The sequence below is a fragment of the Canis aureus genome, chromosome 4 (assembly GCF_053574225.1).
Source record: "Canis aureus isolate CA01 chromosome 4, VMU_Caureus_v.1.0, whole genome shotgun sequence".
Taxonomy (NCBI): Eukaryota; Metazoa; Chordata; class Mammalia; order Carnivora; family Canidae; genus Canis; species Canis aureus.
Genome location: NC_135614.1, coordinates 17,102,228 through 17,125,885, shown reverse-complemented (window position 1 = coordinate 17,125,885; position 23,658 = coordinate 17,102,228). Strand labels below are relative to the sequence as shown.

At 39.8% G+C, this 23,658-nt stretch overlaps 2 protein-coding genes across 2 annotated transcripts in view; one reads left to right on the top strand and one right to left on the bottom strand.

The window, feature by feature from the left end:
• REEP3 (receptor accessory protein 3) overlaps positions 1 to 19,883 on the bottom strand; it is a 97,728-nt gene extending 77,845 nt beyond the window's left edge. The window contains exon 1 of the mRNA XM_077894682.1: positions 19,696 to 19,883. Coding sequence (XP_077750808.1) covers positions 19,696 to 19,727 — 32 coding nt within the window. The 5' untranslated portion in view covers positions 19,728 to 19,883. The remainder of the gene's footprint in view (positions 1 to 19,695) is intronic.
• Positions 19,412 to 23,658, top strand: part of JMJD1C (jumonji domain containing 1C) — a 327,885-nt gene continuing 323,638 nt past the window's right edge. The window contains exon 1 of the mRNA XM_077894677.1: positions 19,412 to 19,532. The gene's annotated coding sequence lies outside the window, so the exon portion shown is untranslated. The remainder of the gene's footprint in view (positions 19,533 to 23,658) is intronic.

The following is a 23,658-nucleotide window of genomic DNA, read 5'->3' as shown; positions in this document are numbered from 1 at the left end:
TCTCTCTCAAATAAATAAAATCTTAAAAAAAAATTATGACAGCAGTAGCACTTTTTTCTGATTGGTTAAGTATAACCATCACTTAAACATAATGTATCAGCAATTTTAATTCTCAATTTGACACACATTATTTATCATAATTTATTAAACCATGAAGCCAAAAAAAGCAGTGAGAGAAGTCTAATATCCTTCAGTAGCAGAAGTCTCAATGTCAACATACATATATAAATGGTCATATTTCCCAATGTCATTATATTCATTTGGACTGGTGGTTTTTCTCATTTCTGATTCATTCCTATTTTGTGGAGAGCATTTACATTCAACTTGTTTAAAATGTATTTGCTTCATTAAAAATTTTTTTTTTATTTTCACAGAATGTTTTTGTTATGGTTGATGGCCAAAGATTTAGTATCTATCTATCGATTGCCCTTATTTTTTAAATGTGTTTATTTTAGTTTCCATAGCAGCACATTGAACTGTACTTTAAATATCACATAGCTTTCCTGAGAGAAGGGATATAAAAGAGAAGATGGACAAATTCCAACAATTTCTTTTTAAAGTGCACACAACACATACCAGCTACAGAGAGACAAAGATTCACAAAATGAATCTTCCCAAGTATTGTTTCGTAGAAACAGTGTCATAAATTGTGTGTTCATATTTGTCACTCAGGAAAAAAAAAATCACTTCTAGAAAATTATATTGTTTTCCATCCAAATGTTTAAACCTGTTAAATAAAGTTGTTTCATAAGAGATTTCTTCTTTAAAAATCAAAGTAACCTGTTCAGTAAGTGAAGTTAGCTACTTATACTACTAGTATGAGTCAGGATCACTGAAGAATTGACAGATTACCTATTTTCTTCTTCATTTGAATCAGTTTTACTTTCTTATTGACCAAATCATCCTAGAACTTGAGTCAATTTATGAGGAAGAGAAAAAGTATGGCTTGCATACTGGGACAAAAATCAACTAAATACTTAAAGATGACACCTGTAAATTTTCTCATCCTACCACTAAATTTAAGACATTAGGTCTACCAGTGCTAGGAAAAAGTTCTAATGCACCAGAATCCTTCCGATCCATGAAACAGCTTTAAAAAATAATTCTAAACAATAGCAACTGCCATGGGATCATAACATTAGAAAAGATTAAAGAAGGATGATTTCCCTTTTCATGTGGAACAGAATCATGATAACACTTTTATCTCAAGCCATTAAGTTTTGGGGTGGTTTGTTATGCAGCAAGTGAGCCCAGACTCCTGAGGGCATGGAAATCTGGGGGGTGGGGGAGGGGAGGATCAAGATTGCCTGATGAATGGTTGGGGGGCACTGGTGCACATCATAAACCACGGAGCAAGAAGACTGGAGAGCTGCAGGCAGCGGCTGATATACATAGGGCGGCATCCTATATTCTTGAATGTACCCAGAGAGACAGAAGTGAAGACATGAGGGCTTATCTAAGTGAGCTGGGCTAGGGTTAGTACTCTATTAGAGTTAGGGTCAACTGTTAAAGTAACCTTACTCAAGGCCCACACGTTGGTGGGGAGAGAATATTAAAATATAAAACAGAACTAAAATTAAAATAAACAAAACTAAAAATAAAAAAAGTCTGTTTTTCTTCATCTTTCATTTCTTTATAATTCTAATGACATTGTTATGGAAGGGTTACAACTCTGTAATACTCATTAGTGCCTGGCTGTAAGGGAAACAGACTGTTTTAAGGAGCAGGGACTAATAATATATTTCTCTATAATAGGCCCATGTCCGTGTAAAGGACATTCACACAGTTTATCTCATTTGTGCCTCAAAGCAACCTGAGTTAATCAAGAACAGAATCACCTCCATTTTAGGGATGAAGTAAAGGCATACTACTACAGTTGACCCTTGAACGATACAGGTTTGAACTGGGTGCATCAACTTACAAAGATTTTTTTTTCAATAAATACAGTACAGTAGTGTAAATGTATTTTCTTTTGATTTTCTTAATTTTTCCCTCTAGCTTACTTAGTTATAAGAATATAGTATATAATACACACAGCATACAAAATATGTGTTCACTGAATGTTATTGGTAAGGCTTCCAGTCAATAATGGTAGGTTATTAGTATTTAAGTTTTGAGGGAGTCAAATGTTATACACAAATTTTCAACTATACAGTAGTCAATGCTCTTAACTCCTGGATTGTTCAAGGGTCAACTGTACTAAGAAGTAGTGATGTCACTTGCAGTTACTCAAAGGATAATGTGTGAAGCTGCATTTTATGAAACTCCAAATTCTGTAAATTAGAAAAGGAACATGAAAATATTGATATTTTTACCTTGTACTGTTTTTATACTGCTGCCACAAAACAGCGCCAGTTTAGCAGGCAAAAAGAAATATCTATCCTGTAGAAACCTCGTCATTATGAAATTTTGAAGAACTTACACTTCAAAGAAATTTAAAACTCACCCCAGAAATAATCAGTAATAACATTTGATGATTTAAACATCTCTTTCAGTATTATTGATGGAGAAAGATTAAAAAAATATACAAAATGGGATCTTAAAATACATGTCATTTAAAAAATAACCCTAATTTTCCTTAATTTAAATGATAAATATAACTGATGGAAAAAATAAAATTTTATTTAAACAGGAAAAATGTCAGAGCCTCAAGTAAGCCTTTGATTTAAGAAAAGGGTTAGGAACGGCTGGTGCTTTAGCTCTACACAGCATCTGTCCTTCTCTTATGATGAAATTTGCCTTGAGCTTCCTCTCACCTTCCCCCGGCCTCCAGATTTTACCTATTATATTTTTAGCCAATTATAAGACATTCTGATATACAATATTAATACTATGGATACTTTTAAAGGCATGGAATGATTTTGATGAATTTAAAAATAAACATAAATCCCCGCACCAACAAATTTTAAAGTGATCTTTTTAAGGCAGTCTAAATTGTATACTGCTGTAAACGTGCTATTTAGCCAATCTGACAAATGTGATATTTTGCTGTTGGCTAGACTTTGTTTCACATGCTAGCTGGGAATATGAAATTCATTTCCAAGGTGAATTTCATGAAGCACTACTATAGAGAATGTTATAATAAAATCCAGACATTCCATCCACTACATTCCTTTCCTCTAATACTTCTGTAATTCAATCTAAAAAGACCAAGCAAGTCTGTCTGGGAAGATTACTGCTTTATAGACCACTAATGTTGCTAAGCTTCGAATATTTTCTGGGTACTCAAATATCCTGAAATCACTGAACACCAAACTACAGACATTTTATAATTTTTATCTCTTTGTTTTAAAATGGTAACAGTTCAGCAACTCAATTCTATATAGTTTCCTGACACTACTATTTCTCAAAATCCTCACTTGGTTTTCTCTCTCACAATCTCTAGTGTAAAGATTTTCAAACCTGTTTGTATATCCTAATCACCTGGAGAGCTTTTAAAACAAAGGATGTCCAGGCCTTATTCCAGATCAATTAAGTCAGAATCTTTGAGGATGGGGTCCGGGAAAGGTGTTTTTAAAAGCTTTTAAATACCATATAGTGCTGTGTGAGTTCTTATTCTAAATAAAGAATCCACAGCATCTCTATGTAAATAGATACTCTTAACCCATGTTCAGGAACAGTGAAAATAATTTAATTAAGATTTTTAAAAGGTGAAAAGTTATCATTCTATCAACCATATTTCTCATAAGTAGCACCCATTTTCAACATTTGTAAAGCTGGAGAACTGCTTTCTGGTTTAAAGCCGTAGTTTTAAAGTATCCCATCATACAAAACTTCTTTTTAAAGGGTAAATAAGGTTAGGAAATCTTGTCTGTTTATCGGGAAGTTTTAGGATTAGTTTGAGGGATTAATTGTTAGCAAAACATAAGACTAACTGACAAAACCTTAATAAAACAAGAATTTGGCAAAGAGTAAAAGGAATAAATGGTCACTGATTTCAGAGCTCATTTTCAAGTTAACTTCTTTTTCTTGTTTTTTTTTTTTTCCAGTTTATACCAGCTTTCCAATCTTTTATTGTTTATATTAGGAATTCATTTTATTTCATGAATTTCCCATCATGTTTCATAAGAAATGTTCCATAATAACCCACTTCATTTATCCCCCTAGTACATGTTTGGGCTTTGGGAAATACTCCATTACACGTTATAGAAGCCGATTGATTCCTTTCCTGATTTCCTTCTTCCTAAAGCACTCTCACAAAATCCTACAGGATTCCTCAACTCAACTTGGCTAAAATTCTTCACGTTTAAAAAAAAAAAAAAAGTGTTATTCAAACGAAGTTGGCCACCCTGTTGTTATTTCTGGGAGGCTGCTAGGGTAGTACAGAACTATGGATAACTTTTAAAGTTAAAGCTAGTAAATTTACTTATTTTGCATTCCCACACTAGAAATCTCTGCCGATGAATCTGCAAATCTACTAGCTAATCATCTTCCAATCAGGTTCCTGAACGTCCGCCTCTACTAACCAAGTGAGCACAGAACATGGAATGACAAGGGAGCAAGGGGACAGCCTAACAGGCCAAATAAATCCTGGCCATTAGTGGGTGACAGATGTCTTAGCCAGATCACCCCCACAGCAATGCTGACCACACAGAAAACACAAAATTCTCTATTATTATTTTCCTTTTTCCTCCTTTTCTATAAATGAGGCTCAGCATGTATAAGAAACCAGAGCTACACATTGGTATAAAATGTTATTATTAGACATTATTTCCCATTGATAGGTTCGGGCCCATCCCAGATTCTAGAATTAACCTCATCTCCTTTGTAATAGTGGGGAATTGCTCTGAAACACATAACCTAAAAGTTAAATCATTCTTATGGAGCCGTTAGGGAGTTTCAAGTAATGTAACATTTCTGACCAACTCAACTCTCAAAATGGACAAGCAACATCAGTAGGAATACAAAGCAGATTACAGAGGTAAGGCTATTATTTCTGCATTTCAACATTTACACTCTCTTAGGTCTGTTTTAGTCTGGAAGTAGCTATAGTGAAGGCACATGAATTTATACATTTTTTAGGCATTGAGTTGCTTTTTTTAGCAGTATCCCACATATCAAACAGATAGGCAAGAAAACTACTGTCATCTGAAAATAAGTTAGGGGAAAAAAAAAAACTCTTAAGTGTTTATGTACCTACTTCTAGAACCTCAAAAATCCTTTGGATATATAAGAAATTGGACATTCTTCACTGGACTCATACCAGCTTTGAGAAAAAGAAGGGACTAGAGACAGACTGCCTAGTGATTTCACAGGGGTTCTGGCCTTCTGTTCACAAACTCTTCATGACAGGTGCAGCGCCTTCCCTCCCTCCATCTGGGGCCTGGCTGAGCACTAAAACTGGCCTCTACACCAGCAAGAAGCATATGGGCTGGGACAGGGGCAGCATCTCCTTTCTGATGGTATCTGCTCCCCCGTTGTCTAAGCTTGTCCCTTTAATTACCGTATCTTTGTCCTTATTTTGTCACGCACTTCTTTAAAAAAAAAAATTATTTATTTGAGATAGAGAACGTGAGCGTGTGTGCAAGCTGGGGGAGGGGCAGTGGGAGAGGGAGAGGGAGAGGAAAATGCTGAGGTGGACACCCTGCCGAGTGCAGTGCCCAACCTGGAGCTTGATCCCAGGACCCTGAGATCATGACCTGAGCTGAAATCGAGAGCTGGACACTTAATCGAATGAGCCACCCTGGCACCCCAAGCATTTCTTAAATATAAGAGTTGATATGAAGAAAATATGACACGTACTTCTAAGTTATGAAGCACAATGAAGTGAACCAGCCATCCAAAATCAAGGCAGAATAGCACCATTATCATTATTTCTGAGATTTTTCTTCTGCTAGGGTATTCCCAAGAAGTGACCCCCAATCCTAAAATCTGTGTTTATCATTCTTTTCTTTTTGGAAGAATAGATTTGCCATATAGGCAGATATTTCCTATATTGTTTGGTCTTACCTTTGTTGGAGTCTTTAAAATGGTAACCTACTAAATGTAATCCCATCTGGCTTTTTTTAAAACCAAACCAAACCAAACCAAACCAAACTTCACTATAATTTCCCCGTCATCCATGTTGATGCTATTTTTTTAAATTAAAGATTTTATTTATTTATTCATGAGAAACAGAGGTGGGGGGGGGGCAGAGGGAGAAGCAGGCTCCATGCAGGGAGCCCGACCTGGGACTTGATCCTGGGTCTCCAGGACCATGCCCTGAGCTGAAGGCAGATGCTTAACTGCTGAGCCACCGGGCTGCCCCATGTTGATACTTTTTAAGTGGTATCTCATTCAGCTTTAGTGCTACATAATATTCCATTATATAAATATACTAACATTCATTTACCCAGTCTCCTCTGTAAACTAGTATTCTTGGTAGATTCTTGCTTTAAGAACTTTCCTATTAATATCCTTGCAAACGTCTCCTGCCATAGGTATCTAGGTCTACCAGGTAGTGGAATTGCTAGGTCTCCAGGTATGGGGATGATGAACACTGTAAGTTTCCAGAGCTGTTACATCTTCCTTTTCTGCCATTCCCAAAAAAATGTTGCTCTGCCCATCCTTGCCAACACTTGGCATTTTCAGACTTCTTAATTTTTGCAATGTAGAATGTGTGAAATGGAATTTCAATGTGGTCTTAATTTACATTTTCTTGAAAACTAATGAGTTTTGTGATTCTTTTTATATGTCTAGTTGCCATTGGTTTCATCTTCTAGGAGATGCCTTTTACTTTCGTCCCATTTTTTTTTTTTAGATTGCTAATTTTCTTATTGATTTTAAGCAATTCTTTACATCTACTATCATACCTTGTCATATATGTTATAAAACTGTCTGCATTCTTCACCCTCACTGGGCCACAATTCTAGTGCTGGCTTCCATTACACCTTCCTTTCCAGCCCCCAAACTACTGAGGAATTGAGAAAACAGCAATATGGGTTTCCAAATAGAGCTTTAAAACTCATTTCCTGAAAAGGATATTTAAAACAATTGGGTATTTTTTCACAGAGATTAGCAAAGATAAAATTGTCAGGGATGGCACAGGTGGTAGAAATACACATTCAACACCACCGTTGAGAATGTAAAGTGAATCTTGATCTTGTTAAGGGTGGTGATACAGGAGTATTTGACAAAACTCACTGAATTATTGCATGCAAATTCCAGTACACAGGTAGGTGGGGTGGCACACTGGTTCAGGTCTCGTTCCAGAGCAAGACTGCCACTAGCTCTGTCACTTAGAGTAAGTTGTGTGACTACCCTGGGCAGGTAGTTTTGCTTCTCTAAAGCCTTGGGTTTCTCAATGGCAAAATGGGGTAATAATACAGATATTATTATATTATACAGCAGTATCTGTATCTGTATTATTAGGGCCATTGTGAGATATAAATGAAATTGTGTGAAAGTGCTTAGAATAATTCCTAATGCAGAAACAGCGTCAGATGTAGGGTAGGCTGCATTTATCATTTAGTTTGTTGTAGGGTCTGAAAAGTTCTCTACCAAATTATAATGACATTTTCCTACATTTTCTTCTAAAAGTTTAAATATTTTAGTTCTGACATATAAGCAGGTAGTCCACTTATAATTTATTTCTGAGTTTGCTGTGAAATAAGGATGTAATTTCATTCTTTTTTTTTCTAAGAGATGACCTAGTTGTCACAACAGTATTAGGTTACCCATCCTTTCCTACTGATTTTGAATACTACTCTGTTGTATCAGATTTCCACATGTGCTGGGTTAGTTTCTGGATTCTTGATTATGTTCCAGTAAGTTTATTATCAATCACTGCACCAATTCTACATGGTCTCAGTTACTATAACATTATAATCAAACTTGATATATAATTGGGGCAAGTCTTCCTTCCTTGTTCTTTACAGCTGTCTTATCATTGCTGGGAGTTTAGCTCTCTCCTGTGAACTTTAGATAATTAGGTTCCACGAAAACACAAACAGTAAGAATCCTGTTGGAATCCCACTGAATTTATAGTTAGTTGGGAGGAATTGATCAACATTAGCCAATACTGATCCATCAACATGGACTATCCATTTACTCAGATCATCTTTTAACGTTCACGTTTACAACTTTTTTTTATAGTTTTGTCCCCATTGTTATCGATCCTTTTAGCAGGCGAAGGCAATCTGTGTACAGTTACTGTCATTACTGCCATATTTGAACCCATTTCCTGCATCATTTTTGGTCCACGTGTCCTCCATCACCTGTCCCTTTATTTTGGTCTTCTCTATCCCAGTAGCCTCCTGTCTCCTCCCCCTCTGTTGGTTTGGAAACTATAGATAATAACCTCTTAAGTTGTTATATCTCTGCATGTGACAGAGGCCATACTGTTCTCTCCTCGCCTTTACTGAGAGTGAAAGGAAAAAGAAGAACTAGAGGAAAAGGTGAGAAAAATGTAAAGCGGAGGGCAAGAGCCTGTGAAAATGTACTCTGAAGTGGGAAGTGGGGAGCAGAACTGAACATTCCACGGGACGGGGCTGCATGCTTTCCTTCCTCCCCTCTCTCTAGGCACTTAGGCAGTGCACTTGTAGGTTACACGTTACATCATCTTCAGCATTTCCTTCACCTCTCTTAGTCATTCCAGGTAACCATGGGTTCTTTTTATCATAACTATTACTGTTAAGATGGCTTACCATTTTTGTTTTTCTGATTAGTTTTAGTTGAGCTATTTCAGTTAAAGCACTACAAGAACTTGTCACTAGCAAAACTTTAAGGTAATGGGGTATATAGATTTACAGGGAGAAAGTACATTTTATTTTTAAAGATTTTATTTATTTATTCATGAGAGACACAGAGGGAGAAGCAGGCTCCCTGCGGGAAGGCTGATGCGGTGACTCCATCCCAGGACCCCGGAATCACGACCTGAGCCAAAGGCAGACCCTCCACCACTGAGCCACCCAGGTGCTCCGAAGGTACATTTTATTTCTTAGGCTTAGGAGAACATTTGAAACAAAGCAGTATTTGCATCATGTTTACCACAGGAAATAACACAAAATTTAGGATTTAAAAATTCCTAAGAAAGTATTTAACCATGATAAAAGAGCATAAACTGTCTGTGTGTGTATGGAGGGGGGGGGAGTTCATTTCCATTTTGTATTTCTGCCATTTACCTGTCAAGGAAAAGACCAGATATCGTTTTGGAATATATAAGCTTTGGAATATATAAGCTTTGGAAAGCAAAGCTTTCAGGCCACTTTTCTCATGTAATTTTATATAACGCTTTAATGCTTTCAAATTCTTTAAGATTTATACACTTCTAAGGCCCCCTTTTTTTTTTTTATAAATTTTTATTTATTTTTCATAGTCACAGAGAGAGAGAGAGAGAGGCAGAGACACAGGCAGAGGGAGAAGCAGGCTCCATGCACCGGGAGCCCGACGTGGGATTCGATCCCCGGTCTTCAGGATCGCGCCCTGGGCCAAAGGCAGGCGCCAAACCGCTGCACCACCCAGGGATCCCCTAAGGCCCTTTTATATGGAGCTAGCAGTGTATCTTTAAAGTGTAGTCTTCCCTATCCATTAATGATCCATTAAATACCTTAAAACCACCATCATTCCTATTTGCAAGATTAAGGTATGTAAAGTGAAAATCGAAAAGCCTTAGATTTCAGAAAACCAGAAATAAAAAACTAAGGTTGATGAAAATTAATGATTTAAAACAGTGCAAATAAACAAATATTGACCAAACAACAACGAGGAAGTTTGTTCAGCAATACTGAGATTAGTTGGTGTCCCCAAAAGAAAACAAAAATCACAGGCACAAAGCAGCAAAGAACTAATCATGGCAATTATGATCCCCATTAGGCAAATATCACCAAGTTCTCTTTTGTTCTTATATCTGCCCTTTCTTTAAATCCACACTCAAGAAGAGTGACTACTGCTCACTGTTTCAGTGGGCCTCTGGAAATTTAAACACAGAGAAGCCAGTTTATCCATTTACAGTTTTGGTGAAAGTGTATTCTAAATTTTGGAAGTCCTAAAGATTGATAATTAAAGTTTGGTGATGAAAAAGTGTCACATTAGCAGAATCTTTAGCATACAATTTATTCAGTGCTGTATACATTCATGCTATTTTTATTTTTTATTTTTTTATTTATTTATGATAGTCACACACAGAGAGAGAGAGAGAGAGAGAGGCAGAGACACAGGCAGAGGGAGAAGCAGGCTCCATGCACCGGGAGCCCGACGTGGGACTCGATCCCGGGTCTTCAGGATTGTGCCCTGGGCCAAAGGCAGGCGCCAAACCGCTGCGCCACCCAGGGACCCCCATTCGTGCTATTTTTAAATACCATTTATTAATCACTGCTAATATTCATGTAATACAAGGGTAATGTATTTACTTAGCTCAATGTTCAAGTAGTTTTTTTCCAAACCTTCGATTTTTATTTTATTAAACTTTTGAATATAGTTGACACAGGATGTTACATTACTTTCAGGTGTACAAGACAGTGATTCAATTTCTCTACAGGTTATTCTATGCTCACCACAAGTGTAGCTACTATCTATCACCATACAACCCTGTTACAATACCACTGACTCTATTCCCTGTGCTGGGCCTTTTATTACCATGACTTATTCATTCCATAACTGGAAGCCTGTCTCCCATTCCCCTTCACCCATTTTGCCCATGCCGCCCACCTCCTTCCTTCTGTCAACCATCAGTTTGTTCTTTGTGAATATCTAAGCAGTTTTATTATATTCAAAATACTTCACAGTTTCTCACAGAAAACTAATTTATTTATGGTTCTCCATAGGAAGCGTCCAAGTAATAAGAGACGAGATCTTCAGTGAGGGTTGTACTCTCCCTTTCCTTCCCCCAAGTGATGGAGAACTCATTGCTCTCACAAGGTTGTCAGTCTCAATGGTGAACAATTCTGGGTATTGGAAAGCTTTCCTTTATTTACTGAATAAAACTGTCTTCCCTATAATATCCACCTATTGCCCTAACGTTACATTCACAATAAGGGAAAAATCAGTCTTCTCTTCCCCATGTGACAACTTTTAAATCAAGACAATTTTGTTAGACATTAAATGTTCTCCTTACCTAACCCCTAAAACTCCTTGGTATTTTAGTTTTTCTCAGGATATGTAAAAGAGATTGTTATAAGCTGAACTATGCCCCTACAACATGAAGTCCTAATCCCCACTCCCTCAGAATGTGACCTGATTTGGAGATAGGGTCCTTACAGAGGTAATCATGTTAAAATGAGGTAATTAGCGTGGGCCCTAACCCAATGAGACTTACATATCTAATACAAAGGGGAAATTTGGACACAGAGACCTTCACAAAAATGAAGGCAGAGATGGGGGTGATGTATCTATCAGCCGAGGAATGACAAAGACTGCCAGCAAAGCACCAGAAGCTGAGAGAGAGTCTTGGAACAGATTCTCCCTCAAAGCCCTCAGAAGGAACCAGGGAACCCATCGATACCCTCGCCTTGACTTTTACCTTCCAGAACTGTGAGACAGTAGATTTCTGTTGTTCAGGCCACCCGGTTTCTGGTATTACAGCAAATACATTTCTCAGAAATGTGACATGATAAAAGGTTTAAGAAATTTTCCACAGCAGGATGTTTTGTTTATGGGTGAGAATAATTCTTTCCTAAAATAGACTTACCATTACTTGGAAACATAAATGCTCTCAGCAATAATACATTTGAATACTTCCTGAAATTATGTTTTGAACTACTGGTTAGGACAAACCTATTATGTTTAGTTTTTTCCTATGACTTTTGCTTTCACAATTTTCTCAGCAGCTCTGCCTTTGCAGAGCTGATGTAACTGTTAATAGTAAGAACAGTAAGAACCCTTGGCTCTGTACTCAAATCCTAATATCCAAACAACTCAAAGGACCAAGAAAACTATAACCTGTAAACTACACTTTATTCACAAATTTAGAGAATAAGGAATATAAAAGTTGAGGGTAGAATATAGGATTACATAAATCATTTTCTAAGAATATGTCAGTATACTACATCAGATTTTCATCAATTTTGGGAACTTCTCTGTAAATACTGAAATAGAAATTAATTTTGAAACAGTAAAAAAAATTAAGATCAGCAACATTATTTTATATAGAAAATTCTTAAGCAAAAGATATCCTGAGATGCTTAGGAATTCCTGAATATCATTATTTATAGCCTGTAATTTCTCCCACAAAGTACATAGGAGCAGCACACAAAGCCATTTTCAGATGGAAATGCTGAGCAGACTGTGCCTTGTAAGGAAACACTCCAGTTGACCTTGCTGTAATAATGGAAATGTTTTATTTCTGTGCTGTCCAATAGGTAGTTACTAAGCTTGAATGCGTATTGAGCACTCAAAATGTGGCTAGTGTGACTGAGGAACTTAATGTTTAACTACCTAAAAAGCCACGAGGGACTAGTGGCTACCATATATATTTTTTAGATTTTATTTTTTATTTTATTCATTTGAGAGAGAGAGAGAGAGAGAGAGACTGAGAGGATGAGCAGAGGAAAGGGTGGAGGGAGAGGGGAAGTCGACTCCCCGCTTACCAGGGAGCCCAACATGATGACATGACATGATGCAGGGCTGGATCTCAGGACCCTGAGACTATAACCTAAGCCAAAGTCAGATGCTTAGCCAACAGAGCCACCCAGGTACCCACTGCTACCACATTGAACAGCACAGCTTCTGGGTTCATTCCCTCCCATACATATTTTCCTTCTTTTTCCCTTTAACGCAGGAGTTCTCAGGGAGTGGCAATTCTGCCCACTAGGTGACGTGCGGCAAAAAGACATTTTTGGCTGCCATAACTGGGAGGTGCCAATGGGATCTAGTGGGGAGCGGCCAGGAATGCTGTTAAACATCCTACAGTGAACAAGACAGGCATCCCGAAGAAAGGATTATTCAGTCCAAAATGTCAAAAGTGTTAGTTTCAGAAACCTAGACATATTCAAAAGCCATATAATATTCTAACATTAGCAAGTTTGCTCTTGAAATCTTTTGTCATTGTTCAATATTCCATCCCAACTGCTGTTTTCTCTGTCCATAGTCTCTTAGCAAGTACACCACCTCATCTGATTTTCAATCATAGTGACCTATGTCAGTTTGACATGATTGAAGCTGGTAACTGTACTTTTTTTTTTTTTTTTGGTAACTGTACTTTGTAATAGGGATAAATATACATAAACCCTAAACCGTTTTTGTAAACATGAAGACATTTATAACAGAAAAACTTTTACTTCTAACTTTTCATTTAACTTCATTTAATTACATGAAAGGGCTAGTTTAGTGCCAATGCGTGATCAGTGACATCAAAAGCTCATGTTCTGCTAGCAGAGATTCAACAGAAATCTTTTTCCACCTGACAAAACAGTAATATATTTAAGATCTTTACCCATTTATGCCATTATTATTATAAGACACTCTCTTATTTGAACATTATAACCTATACCAAAAGCAGAGAGTATTAAAAAAAAAATCTCCGTCCTTAAAGAGTTCAAAAATCCAGTGAAAGAATAAATGGTTAATATAGCTGCAGTCACAAAAAGTGAACAAAAGCAAATTGTTTCTGAAATGGAGGCTAATAAAGGAATCTTGTTGGAAGTTCTGGCCTATGCAATGAAAACAAGACCCAACAGTTTCGGATGTGTTTTCTGTCCTAATGAAGGAAGACAGAAAAGATAACCTCTTATCACTGATGAAAAATTATATTTTTAAGATTTTAACTTTTTCAATTTCCTTGAAAATGTTGCTATTTACCTTATTTCTCATTACCTCACAGCAATTTCTGTATCTTGTTCTTAGAAACACTTCCTAAACATTTTAGTTATTCACATGATAAATCTCATCCAAACTGGAAAATAAAATCTACCTTAACCTAATTGAAAGATGACAAACTTAGACATCTCTGAGATTTTACAACCATTTAAAAGTATGTAAAGCACATATCAAGGAAGAAATATGTCACTTATAAATTGTGACTGCCCTCAAACTTCCACGAGGAGTTAAAAATTACTCAAGATGTTTTTCATTAATCCTATATGATCTTTGCATGCAAAGGGAAGAGGCAGGATGCTATCATAATAATGCATTTAAGAGTTGATGCTGGCTTGGACTAGAGTAACATACATAAAGCTGATGAAAACCAGGGGGGATGCTGTGTCTATTTTGAAGGTAGAGCCAACAAGATTTGCTTTAGGATTCAATGCAGGCCATGAGAGAAAGACTGGAACCAAGGATGATCCCAAGGTTTTTGGCCCGACCTACTGGAAGTACCAAGTTGTCATTAATTGGGCTAGTGCAGACTGCCAAGGGAGCCAGACTAGGAAGGAAATCCAGAAGCTCAGTTTTGGATATCTTAAGTTGAAGATGATTTTCAGATGTTTCCAAGTAAAGTAAGCGCCTGAAAATATGTATAATCATGAGTTCAGCACTAAGGTCTGGGTCAGAGATGTGAATTATGAGAGTCCTCATAGAAAAGAGAAAAAAAATCTAGGAACTGAGCTCCTGGACCTGCCAACTTGAAGAAGTCAGGGCATGTGGAGGAATGTGACAAGGGAGACAAAGAAGGGAGTGGCCACTGAGTTATGAAGAATACAAAAACAAGGTTTCTTGGAAACCACGTGAAGAAAGCACTTCAAGGACAGAGTGAGCAACTGTACCAAAAGCTCCCGATAAGTCAGATGAGGACCAAACAATTGGGTCACACGGGGTCACCTGTGACCTAGAGAATGGCAATTTCAGTAGAGTGGTTGGTGGCAAAGCCTACATGGTATGGGTCTGAGAGTGACCTAAAGGAGAGGAAATGGGGAAAGTGAACATAGACGTTCTTCTGAGGAGTTTTTGCTTTAAAAGGGAGGGGGAAGGGGCTCCTCCTGCTGAACTGGTGGCTCAGCAGTTAAGCGCCGCCTTGGGCCTGGGGCGTGGTCCTGGAGACCCGGGATGGAGTCCCACATCAGGCTTCCGGCATGGAGCCTGCTTCTCCCTCTGCCTGTGTCTCTGCCTCTCTCTCTCTCTCTCTCTCTCTCTGTGTCTCTCATGAATAAATAAATAAATAAAAAATCTTAAAAAAAAAATGGAGGAGGGAGAGGGAGGAATGGGATAATAAGATGAAAAGTAGGCCAAAAGAGTTTTTTTGTTAAGTAGGAGAAATAATGGCATGTTTGTGGAGAAAGATCTAGGACAGAGGGAAAACATGCTGGAAAGAAGTGGGAAAATTGCTGGAGTATGGTTTTTAAGGTTTGTAATTTAGACTTTAACGATACCCATTAAATATAATCAAAGAGGATCAATTTACTTCTGCTAGATAATAAAACTATGGTAAGACAAAAAGTGTTATTAATGTAAAAAGGGAAATACAGATGTATGGAATATAAAAGGTCTCCAAATTAATCTAATTCTATATGAGAAAGTAGTACTTATCAAATATCTAGAGTAATTAGTACTCTATATTTAGAAGTGAAAAATCACAGAGTAAAAAATGAACAAGTTGAACTGTATTAAAATTACAAATTCTCCTTACAACTAAAAATAAAATATCTAAAGAGAAGTATTACTAGATTGAGAAACAAATTTAAGTTGAATATGGCTTGAGGTTAATTAAGTAAGGAGCTCAAACAAGTAAATTATCAAGTAACCAAAAGATAAATGGGTCAAGTACATACAGACTACTTGTACAATAGGAGATACTATAAATATCAGGACAAGTATTAAATCTTGCTAACAGTAAAATGCAGAAAAAAACCCCAATGCAATCTGTTATACATGTTAGGAAAATACGAAAAAGTTAAAACACCCAAGCCTGGCTAAACTGTGAGGAAGACAGTAATCATACACTGTTGGTGGCAATGTAAAATATTAACATCCTTTTGGACAGCAATTTGGCAATTCATATCACCAGTCCTAAAAATACTCATAGCCTTTCACCCAAATGCTCCTCTTGGATATTCTGCCTAAGAAAATACTTAAAAAGAAAAAAAATATACATAAATGATGTTTACTGTGGCATTATAATTATGTTGACATTAGTTATGATAATATTAAAAATGAACTAAAAGCAAAATTAAAGAAATGAATGGCTATGAAAATTATGAATATTGGCCTGATTACAGAAGAGATAAAATATGATTTCAGAGAACACAGAAGATGCTTACAATATACTAAGAATAATATAAAACTTTATTTTTATTTATTTTTTTACTGTACTCTAAATATAACTATGTCACCTACAACAAGACAAAGAAAAATGTAAATTGAAAACAGTTTCAACATCCAGTCTGTTGGGACTGTAGGGGAATACGTTCTTCCTTGTTCTGATAACAACTAATACTTACTGAATACTTATCACGTGTCCAATGCTGGACTATACACGTTATGTATATGGACACATATAATCCTATGGGGGTAGGCTGCAGTCAATAAATGGCAGAGCTGATATTTGAATTCAGGTAGTATTTCATCCTGATCTTAACCACAATGATATATACCTAAATTAAGAAAAGTTAGAAAAGTAGGATTTCTCTCAACCTGTAAGAGTCATGTTTCAAAAGGTAAGGTATAGGTTATCACAAATGAATGAAATATCATTTGGTAATCTCAGACTACTATACCTTAATAATTGCTAACTTTTCAATCTTGCCTGCAAAGTTAAAACTGATTTTAAACAGAATGGAAAAACCCAACAAAATAAAAACCATTTCATACCACTACAGAATGCTAGAGCTGTATGAGAGAGTTGATTACCAAATCCCTTTATCTCTATAGAGAAACTGAGGTCTCCAATCAGTAAGAGGCTGACTCAAGGTCATTTGGGTGGTTAATATAACGAAAGCTAGTTCTATATTCCAGGTTCCCGGAGGGGTCCAACAATATTTCTTTCTATACTGCCTTATTCCCCTCCCCCACAAAAAACCATACCTATTACGTTTTAAGTGCAGAATAAATGCCAAGTTGCACATCTGGTGTGTTTTAGTTAAACTAATATTTACAATAGTTTTAATAGTGGTTTAATATTATAACCACTTTAAGAAGATGGCAGTGAAGCTCAGATGAGTTTAGTACATCACCCAGCATCATGCAGCTATTAACTGGCATCAGGATCTGATTCCAAAGCCAGGGCTCTTCCTCTAGTATCTACCACAAGGTCTGGAGAGAGAGTGCTCATGCACAGGAAGCTCTGGTTCTGGAAGTTCCTTGTGTTCCCTGCGCATGCCACCCAAAGGTTCACAGTAAGAAAACTATCTGATCTTTCTTCAGGCTCAGGACTAGCAGGCTGTACCAGCAGGTTAAAAAGAACGTAAATAAATTCTATCTCCTGGCATGAAAAAAAGTCTCCAAGTTTGTGTAGGTCCTGGACTGGGCTTTTTGTGTCCTATAGTACAACAAGGGAGAATACATTCTACTGAGAAATTGAGGAGAGCAGGGGTAAAATATAACGATGCTTGTATTCCTTGACAATCGTGCTTTCTAGTATGCTAATGGTTCAATGGCTCGTGACATACAATTCCATGACCTTTCCTCCCTCCCATTTTTTTCTTTTCTTTTGCTTCACACTTCAAATTCCATAGATTCTAGTACTGCAGGCTTTAGTCTTTTCTCTCCAGTTAGGGAGCCCCCTAAGTGAGCTCCTTGTCTTCAGAGTTTCTTCATTTACAACCATCTCACTCAGCAAGGAAGAGAATCTTCAAAAGTGAAGCCACTACTGCCTAACAAAATTTATCACTTTTTCCTTAAATTCCTTGAAAACAGGCCCTAGTCTACCTTTCCAGCTTTCTCTCCTGTCCCTCAAGTTCCCTGTAACTAATCTGGGCTTTCCCTGCTTTGTGCTTTTGGCTCACAAAGATCCCTTATCTGGAATCCTCTCCTCTTTCATCTTTGGCTGTCTAAATTCAGAAGGTCCTTTAAGGTCCATCTCAAATGTAATCTCCCTTGTTTTTTCTGGTTCTCCAACCAGATATAATTCCCTCCTTTTCTAACCCTTATAGCACTGGGTTGTAACTCTTACAAGACTCCACATTGTCACCTGTATTGCAGCAGGTATCAGTGTTTGAACTGTCAGTTCCAGTAACATCAACACTGTGTTACTAACTTTTGCGTTATAGGTAGCACCTAGAGAAGACTTTCATATTCATAGTCCATGATCAAAACCAAAAATTTGATTTGAGTAATGCAAACTACATCAAAGTGCTTCACAATTTTCTGTTAAAAAAAAAAAGAAAACTGGTCAAAGGAAACCAGTTTAAAAAAAATAGTTACAGCTTCTTAAATGGGGCACTTCATTTTCTAGGTGCAAACACAACAGTTGATATACATCTAGCAGGTCAAGAAAGGTGTGCTTGGATTATGTAAATGACGCTTAAAAGGCTGAAAAAGGCTGAAAAAAAAAAAAAAAGCCTCAAAAACCCCAATCTGAAGACATCTGCAGTGTGCTTTTATTTCCTGATTTTTAGTTCTGTTCAGAGGAATGCAGGAAGCTCTGAAGCTTTAAACCTAGAATCTGTAGGGAGGTAGGGCAAACTTCATTAAGACAATCAAATGATGAAGTCAGAAGGCTACTGCAAATCAGGCTGAATAGAGCTACTGAGTAGCTCTCGAACAAAAAACCAAAACTCAGAAAATTTAGCTTCTTCTCAGTGAAAAACTAAATCTGGAAATCTGGTAAATGTTCTATTTTCCACACTCTATAGCTGATCGGAGAAGCCTGCTGCTCAACAAAAACATTCCGCACAGGTACTGAGGTAACAGTACTCCTACAGAGATCATGAATAATGAATCCGGGGGGGCCCCTGGCTGTACCTACGTCATTGCTTACTTTGTGACCAATTTTCTTTTTTTGTTTTTGTTTATGGTTTGAAGACCGGGGGTAAGGTGGGGAGGATGAGAAAAAATCGGTTTAAATTGTAGTCAGACAACATGGAGTTAGTGGAGTGGCGGTGTGTAATTTTTGTCTCACGGACCTGTAGCGCTTGGTAAGGGCACGATGAAATTAGCCGATAATCTGATAAGAGCAAGAGGCACCTGCAGCCTCTCAGTCACTTGGCCGACGCCTCCGACCACACCAGGCCGGGCCCCTCCGCGAGCGGGTGGTCGCCATTCCACGGGAGACGCTGGGTGAGCGCCAGTCTTGGGGCAAGCGGGACCTCTCCCCGGGACGGGAGCTAGGAGCGCTCTCAGGTTTTTAGACAAATCTCTCCTCCTACCACACGTGACCGAATGGCATTCGGCCGCCCAGGGAGACCCCGCACCGCACCAGCCGCGGGATACAAAGGCTCCCGCCGCCGCCGCCGCCGCCGCATCCTCGGGAGGGTCGCCGGGCCTCCCGCGCTCGCGTCAGCGGAGACTGCGCAGGGCGCCGCCGCGAGGCGCGCCGCTCCCGGGCCCACAGGGCGGTGCCGCGCAGCGCGGGGAGCGGGAGCGGGAGCGGGGAGCGCGCGCCGCCGGCCTCGCGCGCCCGCCCGCCCAGCGCCTCGGGAGCAGGGCCGCCGCGCCGCACGCAGCCCGGCCGCGCCGCAGCCACAGCCGCCGCCGCCGCCGCCGGACCTTCGCCCGCCACAGGGAGCCCCGCAGCGCCGTGGACCCGGGTGAGGAGGCCGAGGCCGCCCCCCAACCGCCCCCCCCCCAGCCCCCGGGCAGGCCCAGGGCCCGGCCAGCCCGCTCCGGCCCAGGCCCGGGCCCGGGCCTTCCCCCCTCCCTGCGCCTCCCCGGGGCTGGCGCGGGCGGCGGGGCTTCGGGAGCGGCACTTACACCACGGCTCTGGAGATCATCCAGGACACCATCTTCCCGGGGGCTTGGCCCCCACTTCGGGGGAGGCTGGGCGCCGAGCGTGGCGGACCAGGCCGCCAACGGCAGGCCGCGCGCTCGCCGGCTCCTCGCGCTCCCCGGGGCCGCGCCGGCGCCCTCGGGAGCCGGGCCGGGTGTGTGCGCGCCGCGGCCCGAGCTGCGCGGCGGTCGGCCCCCCGCCCGTCCCCGCCCGTCCCCGCCCGCGGCCGAGCCGCCGCCGAGCCAGCCGGCCCCGCCCCTGCGCTCCGCTGATAGGCGGCGGCGGCGGCGGCGGCGCGGCGGCCGAGGCCGGGTCTGGGCGGCGGGGACCCCGGCCGGCGCCTGCGAGCCTCGGGGCGCGGCCTCCGGCGCCCGGGCCCCCGCCCGCCTTCTCTCTCCAGCTCTGGGACGCCCACCCGGCGTGGAGGGGACGAGGGGGTGGCGGGAGGCCGAGGCCGGGGGCTTGCGGGCGGGGGCTGGGATTTATGTGTGGAAAAAAATAGCAGGAACTCTGCCCGGCGGAATCCTCCGGATCAGGCCCTGGAAGCCGGGGATCCCCGGCAGGACTTTGAGGTGTGTGTGTGATCGCATCCGCTGTCTCGGGCGTCTGAGGGAGACGTCGGCAGGATCCTTGTGCAAGCCTCGGTGTAGGTCGGCAGCCTGGTGCTGCGCGCTGCAGAGCTGGGAGGGGCGGACGAGCGTGGCGTCGGATTTCGTGTTTGCAGCAGTGGGTGTATCGGTATCACCGTCCTGGGCCTCTCAAACCACCTTCCCAATCACAACATCTGCAAAGCCTGTTTTACAAACACATCTGAACCTGCCGGGTATTCAAAGTAAAAAAGGGCCTAGGGCTCCTGACCTGCTCTGCTATTTACAGTTGTCTTTTTTGGGGGGTGGGGGTGGGTTGGGTTACTGCTTACTCCTTGCAGTTCTTGCAGATAGCGTTAATTTCAAGAGAGAGGATTTAAAAACTGTTTCTGGTTGTAGTGCCCAATTGAGAAAATGATCTTCAAGTGTAGTCTTGTTTTCTTCCCCCGCCCCCCCCCCCCCCCAGTTCAGAGGACAGTAAAAGTTAATTCTAATATTCAGATGGTACGAAGAATAAAGGATGAAATGTGGGCTTCAAGCCTTTAATTATAAAGTCCTAAAAAACAGCTTATTTTGTGACCATGTAATTTATTCTTTTTGTTCCTCAGTTTCCCCACAGTAAAAAGAGACTAATAATACTGCAGCTTACCTTGTCGGAGTGACATGAGGCAGTGCTAAATAACATGTTTAGGCAGTTCTCCAGCTTGCTTGGAAGAAAATCGAGGGCATACATAAGATTGTCCAGAGTTCTTTTAAGTTCCCAGGTTCAATACATTTAGTACTATTTTTATTATTTAAGAATTGAGCTCAAAAGTTGCTTTCAACTTCAGGGTTAGGTTCTTTTTCTTATTCACTCATATTAAGAATATATAAAAAAAGATGTATTTTAGTTTCAGGGATCACTTAAAATTTGTATGTGTTTGGAATCTTATTTTTGGCTATTTTTAGCATTCTTTGGAGATCACGTGTGTCACATAAGCACTAGTTTTCTGGAAAACTGCTGCCCAATAAAATCCAAACTCCTGGGACGCCAGGCTCAGCCATGCTCATTGGTTGAGCGTCTGCCTTTGGCTCTGGTTGTGATCCCAGGGTCCTAGGATGAGTACTGCATTAGGCTCCCCGTAGGGAACCTGCTTCTCCTCCTGCCTTGTGTCTTTGCCTCTCTGTGTCTCTCATGAATAAATACAGTCTTCAAAAAAAAAAAAAAAAAAGTCCAAACTCATTTGAATGGCACTTAAATCTCTCCATGAACAGGTCCTGAAATGTTTTTAACAGCCTGGGTTTTTACTGCTTTCTCAACCCCTTTGGATCCCTGCCCTTTCCCCTCATTCTTTTCTCTGAACCAGCTGTGTTTACATGCCCGGCACCTTGACCAGACTTCATTTCTTCTTTAACGATGTACTCTCTACTCTCTACCTATCAGGATCCTTGTTTTTCAGTGTCCTATGCTATGAGGATGTCCCTGATTTTCCCCAGTGAAAATTATCCATAATTTTTCCTAGGCCCTCACAATTTATTAGTTGAATTTCTACTTAATACCTGTTTCATTCTGCTTTATATTATGACTGTGTCTTACTGATGTCTAATCTACTGGGTAGTAAAATGTTTGAGGACAGATATGGTATACTAGATATCTTTTGTGTTTTCCAAGTCTCTAGAATAGGATAATTGCCCATTGAGAGTTTGAGAAGTTCGTTAATACACTCTCTTTTAAGTGTTGAAGCTTTATGAAAATTCAGCCATGTACTGTAGAAGTCTCTTAAAGATGTCTTGTGTTCTTCATTTGGGGGGTCATCATTCTGAATATTATCTCACAACTTTCACCGTAATGTATGCTTTCAGCGGTTGCTGAGACATGTAGGACTGTTGGTTGCTCTCTGAAATGTCCCTAAGCTGCTGTGTCTTAAATTTCATTTCGTATGCTTATTTTATCTTCAGTCTCTTCCATATTCATAGCACGTTTTGCTGCTCTCAATCTGGAACAGCCCCCTTCTTTATACATCTCAATATGCCATGTGCTGGAAACCACCTGCCCTCTGCTAAGCACATGTTGTTGAATCAACCTTTACAACCCAAAATGTGTAGGTAGTGTTATCCCCATTTGATATACTGGAAACTGAGGTTTAGAGAGTTCACTGCCAATGACCACATAACTCATAGGTGACAGAATTGGAACTAGTCCATGTTTCCTGGCTGTTCTTGACATTATACTGTGATAATCAAATTGTGTCTAAGGAAGTGGGTCCAGATGGGGAATACCCTCTTGGAGGAAGTTGGGAGACAAATTTTTTGTTGTTGGTGGTGGCTGGGGCTAACCACTAACATTTAATGGGTGGAGATTAGGGATGTTACACTTGACGCAGTGTGTGGGCAATCCTGAGCAAAGAATGTTCCCATCTCCTGTGTGGTTAGAAATATCCTGCTTGACATTTGTGTAACATTTGTAATTATCAGAATCTAGAAACCATTCTACATATAAACTAATGGTTTTAATGGAGACTGAACTTTCGTTTATTTCCACATGCAAATGTTGTGTGAAAGGAAGATATTTTTCACAACTTGATGACGAGTTGTTTAGTTTTGGAAAACTATCACAGACCACTTTGCTATCATGTTCATGATTACTTTTATGTGTCTTCTAGTTCAGTTTTGTTTCAAGATTAATATTGAAATACTCATAAATTTTCATTTTCCTTTTACATTTATATTTTGTTTAGGGTACATGGTTTCCTTAGAAGTTGTTTGTAGGAAGAGTGTTATAATTTCATTTCAGGGTGATGATGCAGAAGTTGGAAAATATTTTATGGAGGGGAAACACTGAGTCTGATAAGGTTGAGAATTCTTGGGCTAAACTAAGAGTAAATTTATCTGATGAGGAGTCTCTTATGGAAAGTGCCCAAGTTTCAGTAGGAGTTGTTTCTAATCTCTGTGTCCTGGGCCAAATCTTGGATGGGAGAGTTCTTCTAGTAGGTGGCCATTAAATAAGTGCTTCATGGTGTGAGGCAAGGCTCTAGAGACTTGGGAGAAGCTGAAGTACATTACCTGCGGCCTAGAAGCTTATTTAAAGTGTTGTTTCATTTGGTATACTTGAGATCGTTTCTGGTATAGAAAGTAGAAAATTATTTCTTTAAATATTAAATGGTTTATTTTAACATATATCACTGGTATTCATTTATTGTGCTATGGAGTGCTTCCTTCATTATATTATGCAAAGACACTTTTCTTTAGGTATTGAATGTAACATGGTGGGAGGCAGCGTATTTAAAGATTGTTCTATCAGGAGATCTATTTCTGCTATTAATAATGTGATGTTTGGCAAGTCAGTTTGCTTTTAAATGGGGTTGATAATGTTATCAAACG